Source organism: Sorex araneus, chromosome 11 (assembly GCF_027595985.1).
Source record: "Sorex araneus isolate mSorAra2 chromosome 11, mSorAra2.pri, whole genome shotgun sequence".
NCBI classification, from domain to species: domain Eukaryota; kingdom Metazoa; phylum Chordata; class Mammalia; order Eulipotyphla; family Soricidae; genus Sorex; species Sorex araneus.
In genome coordinates this window covers 13,415,715-13,430,047 of record NC_073312.1, presented here as the reverse complement: position 1 = coordinate 13,430,047, position 14,333 = coordinate 13,415,715, and the positions used below count along the sequence as shown (strand labels likewise).

At 51.5% G+C, this 14,333-nt stretch overlaps 1 protein-coding gene and 1 non-coding gene across 3 annotated transcripts in view; one reads left to right on the top strand and one right to left on the bottom strand.

The window, feature by feature from the left end:
* The window catches only part of NRAP (nebulin related anchoring protein), a 77,424-nt gene that overhangs the window by 24,067 nt on the left and 39,024 nt on the right, over positions 1–14,333 (bottom strand). For both annotated transcript variants that reach the window (XM_055119554.1, XM_055119555.1), the window contains 8 exons: positions 13,834–13,941; positions 11,059–11,370; positions 9,807–9,911; positions 7,092–7,190; positions 5,202–5,306; positions 4,362–4,469; positions 3,705–3,818; positions 1,607–1,804 (listed from right to left, as the gene is read on the bottom strand). In XM_055119554.1, coding sequence (XP_054975529.1) covers positions 1,607–1,804; positions 3,705–3,818; positions 4,362–4,469; positions 5,202–5,306; positions 7,092–7,190; positions 9,807–9,911; positions 11,059–11,370; positions 13,834–13,941 — 1,149 coding nt within the window. The remainder of the gene's footprint in view (positions 1–1,606; positions 1,805–3,704; positions 3,819–4,361; positions 4,470–5,201; positions 5,307–7,091; positions 7,191–9,806; positions 9,912–11,058; positions 11,371–13,833; positions 13,942–14,333) is intronic.
* LOC129399552 (U6 spliceosomal RNA) lies at positions 12,735–12,839 on the top strand. The gene has a single exon (XR_008627172.1). It is a non-coding gene; the product is annotated as a U6 spliceosomal RNA (small nuclear RNA).

The following is a 14,333-nucleotide window of genomic DNA, read 5'->3' as shown; positions in this document are numbered from 1 at the left end:
ATTTGTGAAAATTGTTGCTTCTCACCAAGGGGTTGTTAAGTCTTTGTATGAGGATTTACTAAGCTATTTATTGCTAGTGAGTCTTCCGTGTTATTGGGGTTTTCCCCTCCTTTGGTTGAGTTTAGTTGGCTTCGGTGTTACTTGCTCATCTAGTTTGGCGTGTCAGCAAAGGGGGCAGGCTTAGGAGGCGGTTTGGAAAATGGTGACAACAGTGAAGGGAAGGTCACTCAGGTGGTGGAATTGACGCTGGAACATGAAAAGCCCATAATAACTGTGTTATGGACAACTTTGTAAGCCATGGAGCTTAAATAAAGTGTGTGTGTGTATGTGTATGTATGTATGTGTGTAAAGGGTCCAGTCAGAACAATAGTATAGCAGGTAGGGCATTTGCCTTGCATGCAGCTGACCCAGGTTGGATCCCCAGCATCCCATATGATTCCTGAGCACTGCTAGGAGTAATTCCTGAGTGCAGAGCCAAAGTAAGCCCTGAGCATCTCTAGGTGAGACCCAAAAAGCCAAAATGCAAATAAGTAAATAAATAAACAAGGAGTTGCTACACTTACTGCCCTTCAGCCTCAGAAGCACCGGGGAGGTGGAGGGTGGTGGTGGTAGGGGGTGGGGGTGCCTTCCAATTTCTCACCCCGAGTGGCCCAGGGCTCTGCTCTGGGTCCAACACCCGCCCTGCAGCTGCAGGCTGGCAGTTTGTGTCTCAGGAACACTATTCGCAGGACAATTCTGACCATCTCCAGGAGAATGCAGGGCCCATGTCTGGGCTCTGCTCAGCTCCCGGCACTGCCACACAGGGGCAGGGTGTTATTTCCCACACGGGCCATGCTGGCGTGTCTGAGAGCCCAGAGCCGGCGGGGGACTTGGGCAAGGGGCACAGAGGGGGCTGCTGCCTGCGGGGACGAGAGCCTTGGTTGCAACCGCACTTCCCAGCCCTCCTGGGCCTATCTGCTGCAGAAAACAGGTGCCAGGGACTGAACCTGCACCGCCAAGGCCGGGGAAGGCTCCCCAGGATGCCGAGATGGCATGAGAAGGAGGCCTCAGGACCCAAGGCAGGGGGCCCCAGCCAGTCCCATCCCTCGCCTCTGTCACATGTTCTGTGCATCCTTGCAGAGGATGGGGGGGTGGGGGGAACAGCACTAGGAACCCCCCAGTTCCACTTGGAGCCAGGACTGTCAGTGGTTCACCCTGATCACAGATCACTGGAAACCTCAAGGGCACCTCACCAGATCCCCTCTGTGCCCCCTTCTTCTGGGGGTCCTCTTGGGCAAGTGCTCCCCATCTTTGAGCAACACTCCTCTTCCTTTACAGAAGAGGGGGAGAAAGATGGACCAAACTCCCCAAATCTGTGTGTGTTGGCGGGGGAGAAGGGTATTAAGCCCCGGGAGGCATCAAGCCCTGGGAGGCAATGCTGGAAATTCAGCAGGAATGGATAGGATTAGCTCTTGTGAGGAGCTGGGGAGTGACTGGGAAGTAGTCAGGAACACAGGTGTGGACGGTGCTCCCCAAACACCGAGCCTACAGCAGCTTGTGTGTCCCTGTCTCGAGGGCACCTCTGAGAGCCAGAGCCCCCCCCCCCCCCGAGAAGCCGCCCGCTCACCTCACTCTGCAGCAGGTGGGCCCTCTTGGCACAGCGCAGCCTCAGGTCTTCGGCCAAGGACGTGTGCTGGGGCAGTGGGCGTCTGTAGTCCTGGTCGCTGGCCAGGTTCTGAGCCTTCCTGGCATGCACCAGGGTGACCATGTCCAGCGGCAGATGGAACTGTGCCTTTGAGTCTTCGAAGCCTTTCTTGTAATTCACCTGTAGGGGTGGGCAGACCAGGGGTTAGTTCACCGCCGGTGTGTGCCGTGGGACGTCAGGCAGAGCAACTGCAGGACCAGTGATCAAGGCAAGCCTGAGGGGTGCTGGGCTGCCGGGCTCCTCCCTCATGGCATCCTGAGTAGGACAGGCTCAAGGCTCTGGTGCCCGGCACCCCAGCTCCTGGGGCCCTGGACTTGGAGGACAAAGATTCTCCACAGCATCCTCCCTAGTGGGGGATGTCGTGAAAGCTGAAGGGACAGCTACCTGGCCAGTGACTTAGTGGGCAAGCCCTGCTCATCCCCTCTCAGAGGCCATAGACAGATAGCCGACAGCTGGCACTTCTCGTCCTCGCTCCCTCTCTCCTCAGCCCACACCTGTGGCCGTCTCTCCCTGCACCGTTCCTGCAGGTTTCTGAGAGGATCCAGGAATGAGGCCTAGGCCCCACAGAGACACAACGGACCTTCCTCTCTTGCTCACTTATGCAGAGCTTCAAACACCGGGCAGCTGACTCCTGATAAATCTAGGGGGTCTGAGGGCCGAGTATTCCCCCAAAGTCTCATATACATCCTCAGGGAGGAGAGAGACCCCCATCTCCAGACCAGGAGCACATTTGCACATTCAGTGCTTGGAGGAGCTGCCTGAACTTCCACGAAGCTCACCCCAGCTTTCCCGGGGGTCAGACATATGTCTCGGCCCTTCCGGTTTCCTTCCCAGAGGTCCAGCCCTGATTCCCCTAATCCTCTCCTCTTGCAGAGCACTAGGCCACGGGCAAGCCCAGTCTAAGCCCATACCCTGAGCTTTACATCCCAGGAAATAGAGACACAAGGTGGTTAGAAACAGAGAAACCCGGGCAGACCTCAGCAGGGAGTACAGATAGCTGTGGAAGGAGCAGGAGATTAAAGTTGGCTGGAGCGACAGCACAGAGGGTAGGGCATTTGCCTTGCACACGGCCAACCAGGGTTCGATTCCTCTGCCCCTCTCAGAGAGCCCGGCAAGCTACCGAAAGTATCTTGCCCGCATGGCAGAGCCTGGCAAGATCCCCGTGGCGTATTCGATATGCCAAAAACAGTGACGACAAGTCTCACAATGGAGACGTTACTGGTGCCCGCTCGAGTGAATCAATGAGCAACGGGATGACAGTGACAGTGATACAGTGATACAGGTCCTGGCACTTTCTAGCTGAGTCTGGGCATGACACTGAGCCACTCAGAGTCTGAATCAGTGAAACAGGCTGCATGAAAAGATGGAAGACAGCTTGATGGTAATGAGACACTGTGTAGAGAAGTGTATGGTCCTGTCATGTGGTATATACATGAGATCCCATCACTGCCATTGGATCTTCTGGGAGCCGAGCAGGCAACATAAATGAATGAAGCAGGAAGTGTGTGTGTGTATGTGTGTGTGTGTGTGTGTGTGTATGTGTGTGTGTGTGTGTGTGTTCGGGTAGGGGGGGAAGCAGGGGACAAGGGAAGGTTCAGTTGGGGAGAAAGTGGTGATAGCAGGACTAGAGAGCCCAGAATCTCCAAAACTGGAGCCTTGAGGAGTCGACCACCAGCAACGTCAAGGAATAAGGGTTCAGTTCCTGGCTGGAAGTCTGAAGCTTCAGGTAAAAGGCTTGCACGCGTTCAGTCTGCAGACGGAACAAAGTCTCTCTGGGGTGTCCATTCAGTCCACGTGCCCCTGGGGGCAGCTCTTGGTCAAAACCACAGAAGGGCCAGTCGGAAGGGAACGCACCTACCTCTCAGAGGACGCAGGAAGACACTGAGTGAGGCCAGCCCAGCTCTGGCAATGTCACAGGGCTGTGCCCTAGCCGATGTCCCCAATCAGAGGGACAAACACATGGGGGCGGCACCTCGGGGAGCTGGGAACCCCCCGTTCTGTGGCCGCTTCTCCTACTTACTTCGCTCTGCAGCGCGTTGGCGTGCACTGAGTGCGCCAGGCTGAGGTCGTCCTCCAGGCTCTTGGAGCCAAGCATCTGTCCTTTCATTTTCTCAAATGCCTCTTTGTATTTGTACTAAAGGGAAAGAGAGCAGGAGAGAGTCAGTGCTTGGGCACAAGGGACACGGAATGGAAGAGGTGGGGATTGGGCGAACATGTTTTGTTCTTTTGACTGTTCACTGGGAGAGTTAAAAGAAAATGTGCAGGAGTCCTCAAACGGGCGATTCTTTCATATGCAAGACTCCCAATGACTAAAGGGCTTGCTATGAAATGGCAGGACACGTGTGAGCACATGGGCGGCCGGGCTGGAGGGAGGTGGGTGCATTGTTCCCGGTCTCTTCACATGCCCGGTCGTGGCGCATTTCATCTGCTCAGTGTCCATCTGGACGGTCCAGCATTGGGGGCTTTGTACCCTGATGAGGGGCGTCTTTCCCATAGAAGGCCTATTTTTTTTTTCTCACTGGTTGTTATCTCATCCCTCTGCCACAGTCAGGTGGGAGAGGAGAGAAGGTTGTCCACAGGCCAAGGAAGGCAGAGGTTAGGGGCAAAAGAAGTTAAAAAAAAATTTTTTTTTAATTGAAGGGTTCATTTCAAACATCGTCACGTGATGGCTGCTTACATCGCTGATAATTTCCCCAGAAGCCTTTGCTGCCTGGAACGGAATGGCGTCCAGTCTCAGTTTATAGCCACCGTCTCGAAGTTTGCTCCACGACTCCTTATACCGGGTCTGTTGGGAAGGTATGCGCAAAGCAAGATTTGGAGGGGGGGCACCTTGTGGACTTCAGAACCCCCCCTCCCAAAAGAGTATCTGGTTTGTGATGGGAATTCCCTCCTTCAACTCCCAGCCCCCACCCTGCCCCCCCTACCACAACCCCTGCTGGAGGTAAAGATCATTTTGGCTGAGCAAGAAAGACTGTCCTATTCCAGGCCTGCCTTTGGGGGCAGGGGGCAGAGCCATGGGGCAGGGGTGGGGTGGTTCAAAAACAAGCACTTTGAAGTCAGAGAGATGCAGAATTCTCCGAGCAGCAGGGCGGCTGGATGAAGGAGTCACAGGACTGCAGGGGCATGGAGCACTCTAGGTAGGAGAACTGCACGGTCTCCATCAAAGCACAAGCAAAGGAGGTGTCAGTGGACAGCCGGGCGGGGAGGAGGGAAGGTCCTGGGCCCCTGCCCAGCCCCGCTGCTGGCTGCACTCAGCGACGCTCTGACACGCTCCTGTTCCAGCCCCTCCACACGGATGCCCTTTGCGGGAGGCAGTGCCCCTCATTTCCCTCTGGTCAGTGAGTTTGACTTGCACGCGCAGGGCCCAGGGCAAAAGAAAACGAGGGGCCCCATGTTGGGGAAGGCTACACGTTCCAGCAGGTGACAGGAGAGCAGTGAAGCAAGAGCAGGACTTAGTGCAAGCCACGAGCCCCAGGTCTCCCGCCCTGGGTCCCAGCACCCCTTCCCTGGGCCTCACCTCACTGATGTTCATGGCGTTCAGCCTGGCCAGCAGGACTTCGGGGAGGTCCGCTGTCTGTGTATAGTGATGCTTAAGGTTTTCTCCTTGTTCCCTGTAGAGCCTCTGCAGATGGGGAGAGGGTTTAGGAGACCCCGAGCCACCCCAATGCAGCCCCAGGTTATACTGCCGAGACAGAGAGGCAGCAGCTGCCTCTCTACGAGGAACACGGTCCCACAAACACCAGCTCTGCCTCAGTGCCCCTGCCTGAGCTGACGGTGAGCCATCGAATCACCCCCAAACCCACTTCCCAGGGGACCACGTGTCCTGAGGGAAGGCACCACATGGCACATGGCTGAGACACAGGTCAAAGGGGGTCTAACATCTGGCCTTGTGCTCCCAACCTCTGCCCTGGGAGAACTTCAACACTCAGAAGGTGCAAGAGAAGAGAGTGAGGAGGGACCCTGGACCCATTTCTTTTTCTTTCTTTTCTTTTCTTTTCTTTTCTTTTCTTTTCTTTTCTTTTCTTTTCTTTTCTTTTCTTTCTTTCTTTCTTTCTTTTTTTTTTATTGGAGTGAGTATTGGGGCCACACCCAGCAGTGCTCTGACTTACTCCAGGCTCTCTGCTCAGGGATCTTTCCTGGGGAGTCTCAGGGGATCATATGGGATACTGGGGACTAAACTCAGCCGGCCACAGGCACGCAAGTGCCCTCCTACTTCTTTGGCTCAGGCCCTGGGCCCACTTCTATCCTGCTCCTCCTTCCTCTCCCAGTGACGATTCTTGGATTAATCCAAGTCTCCCGGGTGCTATTCACTGTGTTGTGCGGTGTGCCAGCAGTGAACAGTGACACATGGAGTTGGCAGGATTTTCCATCCCAAGTCTCCTGAGACGTGCCCAGGTTTCTCCGTATCACAGCAGTGCCCCCTAGAGTTGGTTAGGGTAAGGCAGGAACCCAGATCTCTATTTCTCCCTAGGAGAGTTTCCCATCATTGACTGGGTTTCTGAGAATAATTCAGTTTACTTTGGATGGTTATTCTTGCCTGATTATTACTAAATGATCCACTGCCAAGGCTTCACACCTGTAAAACCTTTCGGAACATATTCGGACAGGCAATTCGTGCCTCCCAGCAGGCGTGTGGAATGTAATAGCTCAAACAGGATAAACTGCTTCCTTGGGAAGCAAAGCAGAGAGCTCTGGAGCCATGCTGGATTTGTACATCTCTGCTGACACAGAGGACTGTTTGAGGATGCTAAGAAGGCGTGTCTGCACACACTAACACCTGTGTGCCTCGCGGTCCCAGCCAACCTAGGTCAATATGTGTCCGAACACAAATTTTTACAGCACCGGGATTTCAACAAAGCCCACTCAGATCAGAACTGGAGGACAAAGACCAGATATCAATTTTGCATTGTAAAGGGGACACTAGAAATAGTCCAAAAGTTAGCCCAAGGTGCACATGTCAGACCCAACTCTGTTCAACGTCTTGGACAAGTTCAGAGCACAGGAAATCCTTTCCCTGGGGTCCCGTGGAGACCTACTCGTGTGACTTCAGCATTCCAATTAGCAAGATTTTCACCCCCAAGTTCCAGTCCTAAAAAACGTCTGGAAACAAAAGGATTGAGGAAAGGGCCCTGCCACAGGCAAATCTAGGAGACTTGCAAATGGGAAGGAAAGAACCCAGCGGGCGGGCAGCGAGGAGGCACAGCCCCACTTGGCATCCTCAGCGCAGCAACTCCCCATTTGCATCCTAATGAGGACGCACCCCCGCTAAGGAGCGCCTCGGCAAAGGAAGAGAAGCTCCTTCATCCTTAGAACAACAGAAGGAGCAAGTCAAGAACCCCTCGGCTTCAATCGCAGTGTGGGAAGGGGGGCTCTCACAGAGTCATAATGTATATACATTATCACTTACATCCACTGCTTGGGTATAACTAATTCTGGCCTGGACCATCTCCGGAGTGTCTTTAATACTGGTAAACTTCAAAGCATCTGGATGCTGACGGTACTTCTTCTGTTGAGCAGGAAAAGATCAAAGCTGTGAATTTTGTGCTGCTCTTTCATGCCATTTGAAAGAGAAAATCATAGGTTGCTTGAGATTAGAGTGAATTTGTGAACATAATTATTATGCGGCTTCCTCCATCTTTATATCCTAGGTGCCTTCAGGTTAATATTTGTTTCAATTTAAGAATAACGTCATGTCAATTAACATTAAAGTATTGCTACCTGGTGCAACAAAAACACCTCAAAATTAGATTATTCCAATAAAGTGTTGAGGGTATAAACTAAGGGTTATTTCTTATAGGCTTCACATACTGTCTTGCCATTGTTTACAAATCTTAGTTTGGATCTCCCAAGCAAGAAAGAACTTTCTTTATTATGTTTATCAATTAAAATGTTCTATTTACACCAAAAGACATAGCAGGGATTACCACAGTCAAAACTCTTGCTTTGAACAGTCATTGATTATAAACTGTTCAATAATTATAGGATCCACTGCATTTCAGATTCACAAGTATTCCCTAAAATGTTACAATAGCAAGAAAAAGGCACTATTATCAAAAGGCATCACCATACAGTTCAAAAGGGAAGGGGACAAAGTACTAACAAAACCTTAAAAAGTACATTTCCAGGAGATTAAAATGGTTATTATCATAACCGAATTATAAAGTATCTTTTCCCAAGACAAAGAATTATTTTATAAACACTTGCATAAATAGTTGGGGTGGACTTCTATCTACTAGGTGGTCTTAAAAGACAGTTCAGTATTTAGCCAAAGTTGACCCTTCACCTGATTTTTTTGTAAACAAAAATTTATTGGCGCACAGCCACATTTGCTCATTGGCATATTGCCTGTGACTGCTCGAAGGTTGGTTGTGATGACGGAGCTGAGTAACTTCAACTGCATCCACAAAGTGAAAAAATAAATACTATCGGGTCCTCTGCAAAGGTTTGCTGAGTTCTGCTTTACGTGACAGGTGTGTGCATCTATGCACCTTTCAACAGAGCCTGAAACTCCAGAGGACAAGGAAGTGGTCAGTCCAAGAGGACTCTAACCTGGACACACGCCAACTGAAATAAAGTAGTTGAGACAAGTTGCTGAAAGCTACTGAAGTTTAAGAAGCAAGGCATAGAGCAAGGACACTAACGGAGAAAAGCAAATTTGTTGAGAACATTTGCAAGAATGTTCCAACCACGGAGGCACAAAGGTTCTGGAAAGGTCTCTGGGTCACCCAACTCCGACTCAAACAGCAATCTTCCTGCGGTCTGAATTCTCGGTATAATGAGCTTCATTCCTCTCGTCCTTCCATGAGCAGACTTATGAAGAGTTTGAACTCACTCATCTTTCGCTCCTCTAAGCTGTCTTTAATTAGATGGAACTTCTTAGGCAAGAAGAGTCTCCCCTAAGCTCTAACACCTTCTGAGGCTGGAATTGGATCCATATTCCTCAACCTCAGGCCACTTTGAAAGCAGCCGAGAGAGGACTGACCACAAAATGCACACCCCTAGGAGAACTATTGGCTGCAGACTTGTTAGAGGCCCACAAAAATGGAAGGAGATGGGGCAGAGGCTTCCTGTTTTCATCTCTGTTCATTTAGAAAGTTCTGGAAACAAGTTCCCAGGCTACTAGCAGCCAAATCTGGATAGTTTCAAGGTTATGGTCATGAAGGCTTCCATGTCACCCACAAAAGCCCAGAAAAATCCAGGCTACTCTGGAGGCAAGAGAACATGTATATATCACTGGCCCTCTGAGCAAACATCTTCCCAGAGAAACCGACTGGGAGATGGGCCTGACTGTGATCAGGCGCTGCCTCCTGTGAGCATAAGCCAGTGACCCCCCATCTCAGGCAATGATGTCTGGGACCCCAGTGCTTGTCATAACTGGGGTCAGGCTAGAAGCCACAGATGCTGAAGAACGTTCTACATGTAGGGCCCGGATCAGACACACAACAAAGAAACATCGATATATTAAGTGTCGAGGATGAAAAATGTTGGAAAAAATAAATAAATCCTTTTGATCTATTTGTTTGGGTGTCGGGGACCCAACCCAGGGCATCACAGGTAAGGCTTGCAGTGGCCCACTGGTCTCCCTGGCCCCTGGTATTTGTGTTGTCAAGGAGAAGGAACTGCTTTCTTATGTCGCTAGGGTGGCGACAAGGAGTGGGGTTGAAGCCTGCCCTCACCCACCTGAAAAAGAGAACTGGGTCCTGCCGGCTGCACCGGTAACTGTTCAAAACTTGTTCCCACTTCCGCGGTGGAAGAGGAGGTGGGGAACGCGCCCAAAGTTCCACAAGGGTTTTCGGGGCACAATCAGTGTACCTTTCATCAGAGCTCCGGCACCGCTTCATTAGAAAGGTAACTCAGTGGGTAGCAATTGAGCTCCATTTGATTGTCATTATTATTCATAATTTCATTTGTCACCCACTTTGTTTTCACCAGGGGCTCTCCGGGGCCCCTGCCGGCTCGTGTTTGGTATGTGCTTCTCCCCTAATTACCAGCCCTGGTCTCGGCTGGGAGGCCTTTCATGTGGCTTCGCCTTTTTCTTTGCCTTTCGAGTGGAAATTATTTTAATTTTATACAGAGATGCCGAATGCAGTCGGGCCTGTTGCCGGCCGAGAGGAAAGCTCACCTCGCTAATGAGTTCTCCTGCCTTCTTCGCCTGCTCCACATTTAATGACCCGGTGGCGACCCAGCCCGTGCCTTTCATCCACTTCACATCTGCCCTGTACTGGTTCTGACAAAGGAGAGAGGGAAGAAAGACGGGCTATTGTCTGCGCCGCGTTTAAAGGGCCATTAGCGGCTCCCCGAGGCAACCCGGGTGCCCGCTGAGTCAAATTAGATGCCCCTTTGTCTTATCCATTTCTGCACAGTCACAGGTAGCGCCCGCATGTCAATGAATTTCCCTGTTAATTGGGGGCGCCCTGCTGACAGTGGCTCGAGACCCCACCCGATGCGATGTGGGGGTGCAGCGGGGCGGGGCGAAATCAACCTTCTGCCTCATTAGGAGACTCTGGTGCCCTGGGAAAGAGGCGCATCGCCATTGTCTGCTGCCCTCTTGGTTGGCTCCTTGTTGAAAATAACAGGCAGGGGAGAAGAAAACCCAGGTGGGCAGCTATTCAGTGGAATGGCACAGGGTATCTGAGGCCCCCCACTACGCTGGCTCCTTCCTCTCCAGCCGCCCCCACAGTACCCGACAGGTAGGGGCCCTGGGGAATTCTCATTACTTGTCACTGAGCCTCTGGTTTAAAGGCAGGTCCTCAGAGAACACCCTTCTGGGGGGCGGGGGTGGTGGGCTGAAGCCCCATCTCTTCGGAATAACCCCCGACCCCCGACGGAGGGGCGTTGGGGCTGCCCTGCTCCCAGCTTTTGCGTTAAGCTCCAGTGCCAGGAGCAGCTTTTCCAGCTCCCTGAATGCAAGGAGGGTTCCTTGTGTCCAAGAGATGACAAAAGGGGAAATGGGAGTGGAACCAGGTTGGGGAATCACAGGGGGCAAGGGAGGAGCACAGGATGGGGAAACCTCTTCCTCTTGCTCTAAAACTGAGGGGACTCAAGGGAGGGAAAGAATCAGGGATGCCCGCTCAGAGCCGGCTTCCCTTATACATGTCACACACGTGAACCCTGGGCAAGAGGAAGAAACCTATGGAGATCCCATTTCCACAAAGGAAAAAGAGGCCTGAAGATTTTCTCTTGGTGGTCTGGAATTTCAGATGGGCAGACTCTGAAGGGAAGCCAGACCACCACCCTTCCTTACAGGGAACCAGGACTCAGGAACCTGTAAGTGCAAATAATCTGCATGGGGGGTGGGAGGTGGCGGGTGGGGGGGATCCCCAGCACTGACCCTCGCCCACTCAGACATGCACACATGCACACAAAGCACTTACATCACTCTGCAGACCATAAGCCTTCTTGGCCCACTCCAGCTTCATGTCTGTGGGCAGAGCCGTGAAGTGATGCGACGCCGTCTTGTAGCCCACGTCTGTGGCTAGATGCTGAGCCTTGCGGGCGTGCACCAGATGGGCCATGTCCAGGGAGATATGGCACTGGGACTTAGCCTCCTCAAACCCCTTCTTGTACTCCAGTTCACTCTGCAGCTTGGACATTAGCAGCGAGTGGCTCATCTGCGCGTCCCCTTGGGCACCATTAGCCCCAATGAGCTTCCCTCTGGACCGCTCGTAGTCCTCCTTGTACTTCACCTAAGGAAGAGGGGAAGAGCTTAGGGAGATCTCAGAACCTTCCGGAGGAATCATTTCCCTTCCAACCAGAGGGTGTGGGGATCTAGCCCAGGACAGACCATAGGAATCTATTTAGCTTTCTTAAGACTCTTTTTACAGGAGCCCGAATTCTAGAATAACTTGATTTTCTGCCCCTGAGCAAGGAATTCAGATACAGGCACCCCGGTTCGCAAGAAGGGTGGTGGTCAGACCAGATAACCAGACCCATATCACATGACCCGTATCACAAGACTCAGGACTGCCCCTAGAACCGGGACATTCCTGAATATTGGCGCGAATACTGATCTCTAAAACCATAGGCTAAGGAGTGATGTCCTTTTAAATGGATTGGTTAAGAAAGTTTGCAATATTACAAATCTATTGGCTATGAAATGCGCGGGCTCTGCTGTAACGGCCGGGGAAGGCCTATATAAGATCTCCTTTGGAGAAGCTCGGGGTCTTTTGCCCAACCTGCTGGACCTGCGTGTCCGTGTAGGCGGCTGGACCCTGGCTAGCCAGTCTTACAATAAACCCTGCTTGCTGTTTGCAGTCTCTGGAGTCTCTTTGTCGTTATAGGGAGATCTCGATCTGCGCCCTAACAAGGGTTAAAACAAAACCAGGCAACAGAATAATCCCATTAGAATTAGTCTCATTTTTTTCCCTTTGCTTTTTGGGTCACACCCAGCGATGCTCAGGGGTTACTCCTGGCTCTGCACTCAGGAATTACTCCTGGCGGTGCTCGGGGGACCATATGGAATGCCGGGGATTGAACCGGGTTGGCCACTCACAAGGCAAATGCCCTACCTGCCTCATTAAAAGTTTGTTTCCTGGGGCCAGGAAAACAGTACAGCATGTAGAATTTGCGTTTGCCTTGCATGCAGATGACCCAGGTTAAATCCCTGGCATCCCATGTGGTCCCCAGAGCCCACCAAGAGTAATCTCTGAGTGCAGATCCAGGAAGCCCTGGACCACCACTGGGTGTGGCCCCCTCCCCAAATAGGTTCACCTCTTCTGAATCACTGACACATTTTCCTTCATCAAACATCAGCATAAAATGTTATCTCTCCTTATTTCTCTTTTCACTTCAGCTACCAAAAAGCCCAATAGAACGTCCGACTTTGAAGCAGCCTACTTCCAATTTCCTTATGAAATCCCATCTTCCTCTAAAAGGATCTGTCTTTCTGGATTTTCATGAAAGCCATTTTAAAAATCATTTTTGGTTTTGATTTTTGGTAATTAATAGTGAACATATAATTTATTTTTAAAGGTAGGCATGACACGGAAAGCAGGGCATCCAAAATGCAACTGCTATTTGAGAAAGAAGCTCAAAGTTAAGAACCAGCAGAGTGCTCGCTTCGGCAGCACATATACTAAAATTGGAACGATACAGAGAAGATTAGCATGGCCCCTGCACAAAGAACCAGTAGAGTACATATGAATAAAAATATTTTGGAGTATGGGAAATAAAAGGAGCCTCATAGCATGGAAATGCACCTGTGCATGCACACACATGATCAAGTCTGATGAGGATCAAAGAAAAAAATCAACAGGACATGCTCAGAGAGCTATAGTATAGCAGGATGCCACTGGGTCATTATTTTCAACATTCTCAGCACTGTGCCACCAGGAGACTTGGGCTACACTCTCGTCTCCAGCTCCAGCAGCAGCAGCAATGTGTGCCACCATTTATCCAACCTCGGAAGCCAGGATGGCACCACCCCCTGGTCCTCACGAGACTTCTGCTAGTACTGGTTTGTACAATGACACCACTGATGAGAACAGAAGGTAAGCCAGGGCATCCCGAGCCCCCTCCACTCACACACACATAGACGTGCCTCTTCTGTTTGTTGCATATACCGGTATGTCTTATATGTGTGTGTGTTTCATACATATGTGCCCAATATCATGAATGTTCATGCATTATATATCGATGTATAGGTATGTGTGCATCATGTGTGCAGATTTATCTACTGAAAACAAGTAGCTCTTGATGACGGAAGCAGAGTCTTTATCTTTCCTTCATCTCCAAGGGACTGTGGAATACTTTATGCCCACTGGTTCATGTCATTTCCTCATAACCACTGGCGATTTGTCAACAAGTTAACTGAGATCCAGGAAACTTTAAGCCCAGCCCCGGGTCCGTGCTAAGCTGTAGAGAGGGTGGGAGTTTACTCAAGGTTGCTCTAATGCCGATGCTGGAATGTAACCAAGAACAGACTGCCTCCTCAGAGAGCCAAGGGCCCCCCTGGGCATGGGTCCATCTATACAATGGGTGATTTGTATGTCACTCTCGCCATTGCCGTTAAGAATAAGGGAGCACCACAGGAAACCAACGCACAGATGTGCCGGTCCCCCTGCTCGGGAAGGCCCACACCAGATCACACAGGAGAACTGGAGCTTCCCCAACATGCAGTGCGGAGCAGGTGGTCCCAAACCCTCACTCACCTCACTGGCCAGGTCCCTCTTGGCTCTGGCTGCCAGGAAGGTCAAGGAGTCAAGACGCAGCTCGAACCCTTTGGCCTTCTGATTCTCCCAGCTGTTCTTATACAGCTTCTAAAGGGGCCAGGGTGGAATGGAACAGTCACATGTGAGAGGGTCCCTTGGGCTCCGTGAGGACATCTCCAGAAGAGCCAGAGAGTCCTTGATGCCCACACCTGATGTCCGCTGGTTCATGTCATTTCCTCTTTACCGGCCATCACTGGCTGTTTGGATGTGTACTCTGGACACGAGCTGCCCTTCCAGCTTTGCCTCTAGGCCTCTTCACACATAGAGCAAGAGCTGGACACCGGGACCTCACAAGAGGCCATGGCCATGGACATCAGCCATGGACACTGACCATGGGGTGAGCATACAGCCACTCTCTCACACACTGGCTGCACCCTCACCCGCCTCCACCCCAGCCGCGGCTCCCCACTCACTGCTCCCTCCTGCCTACCCACCCTCTG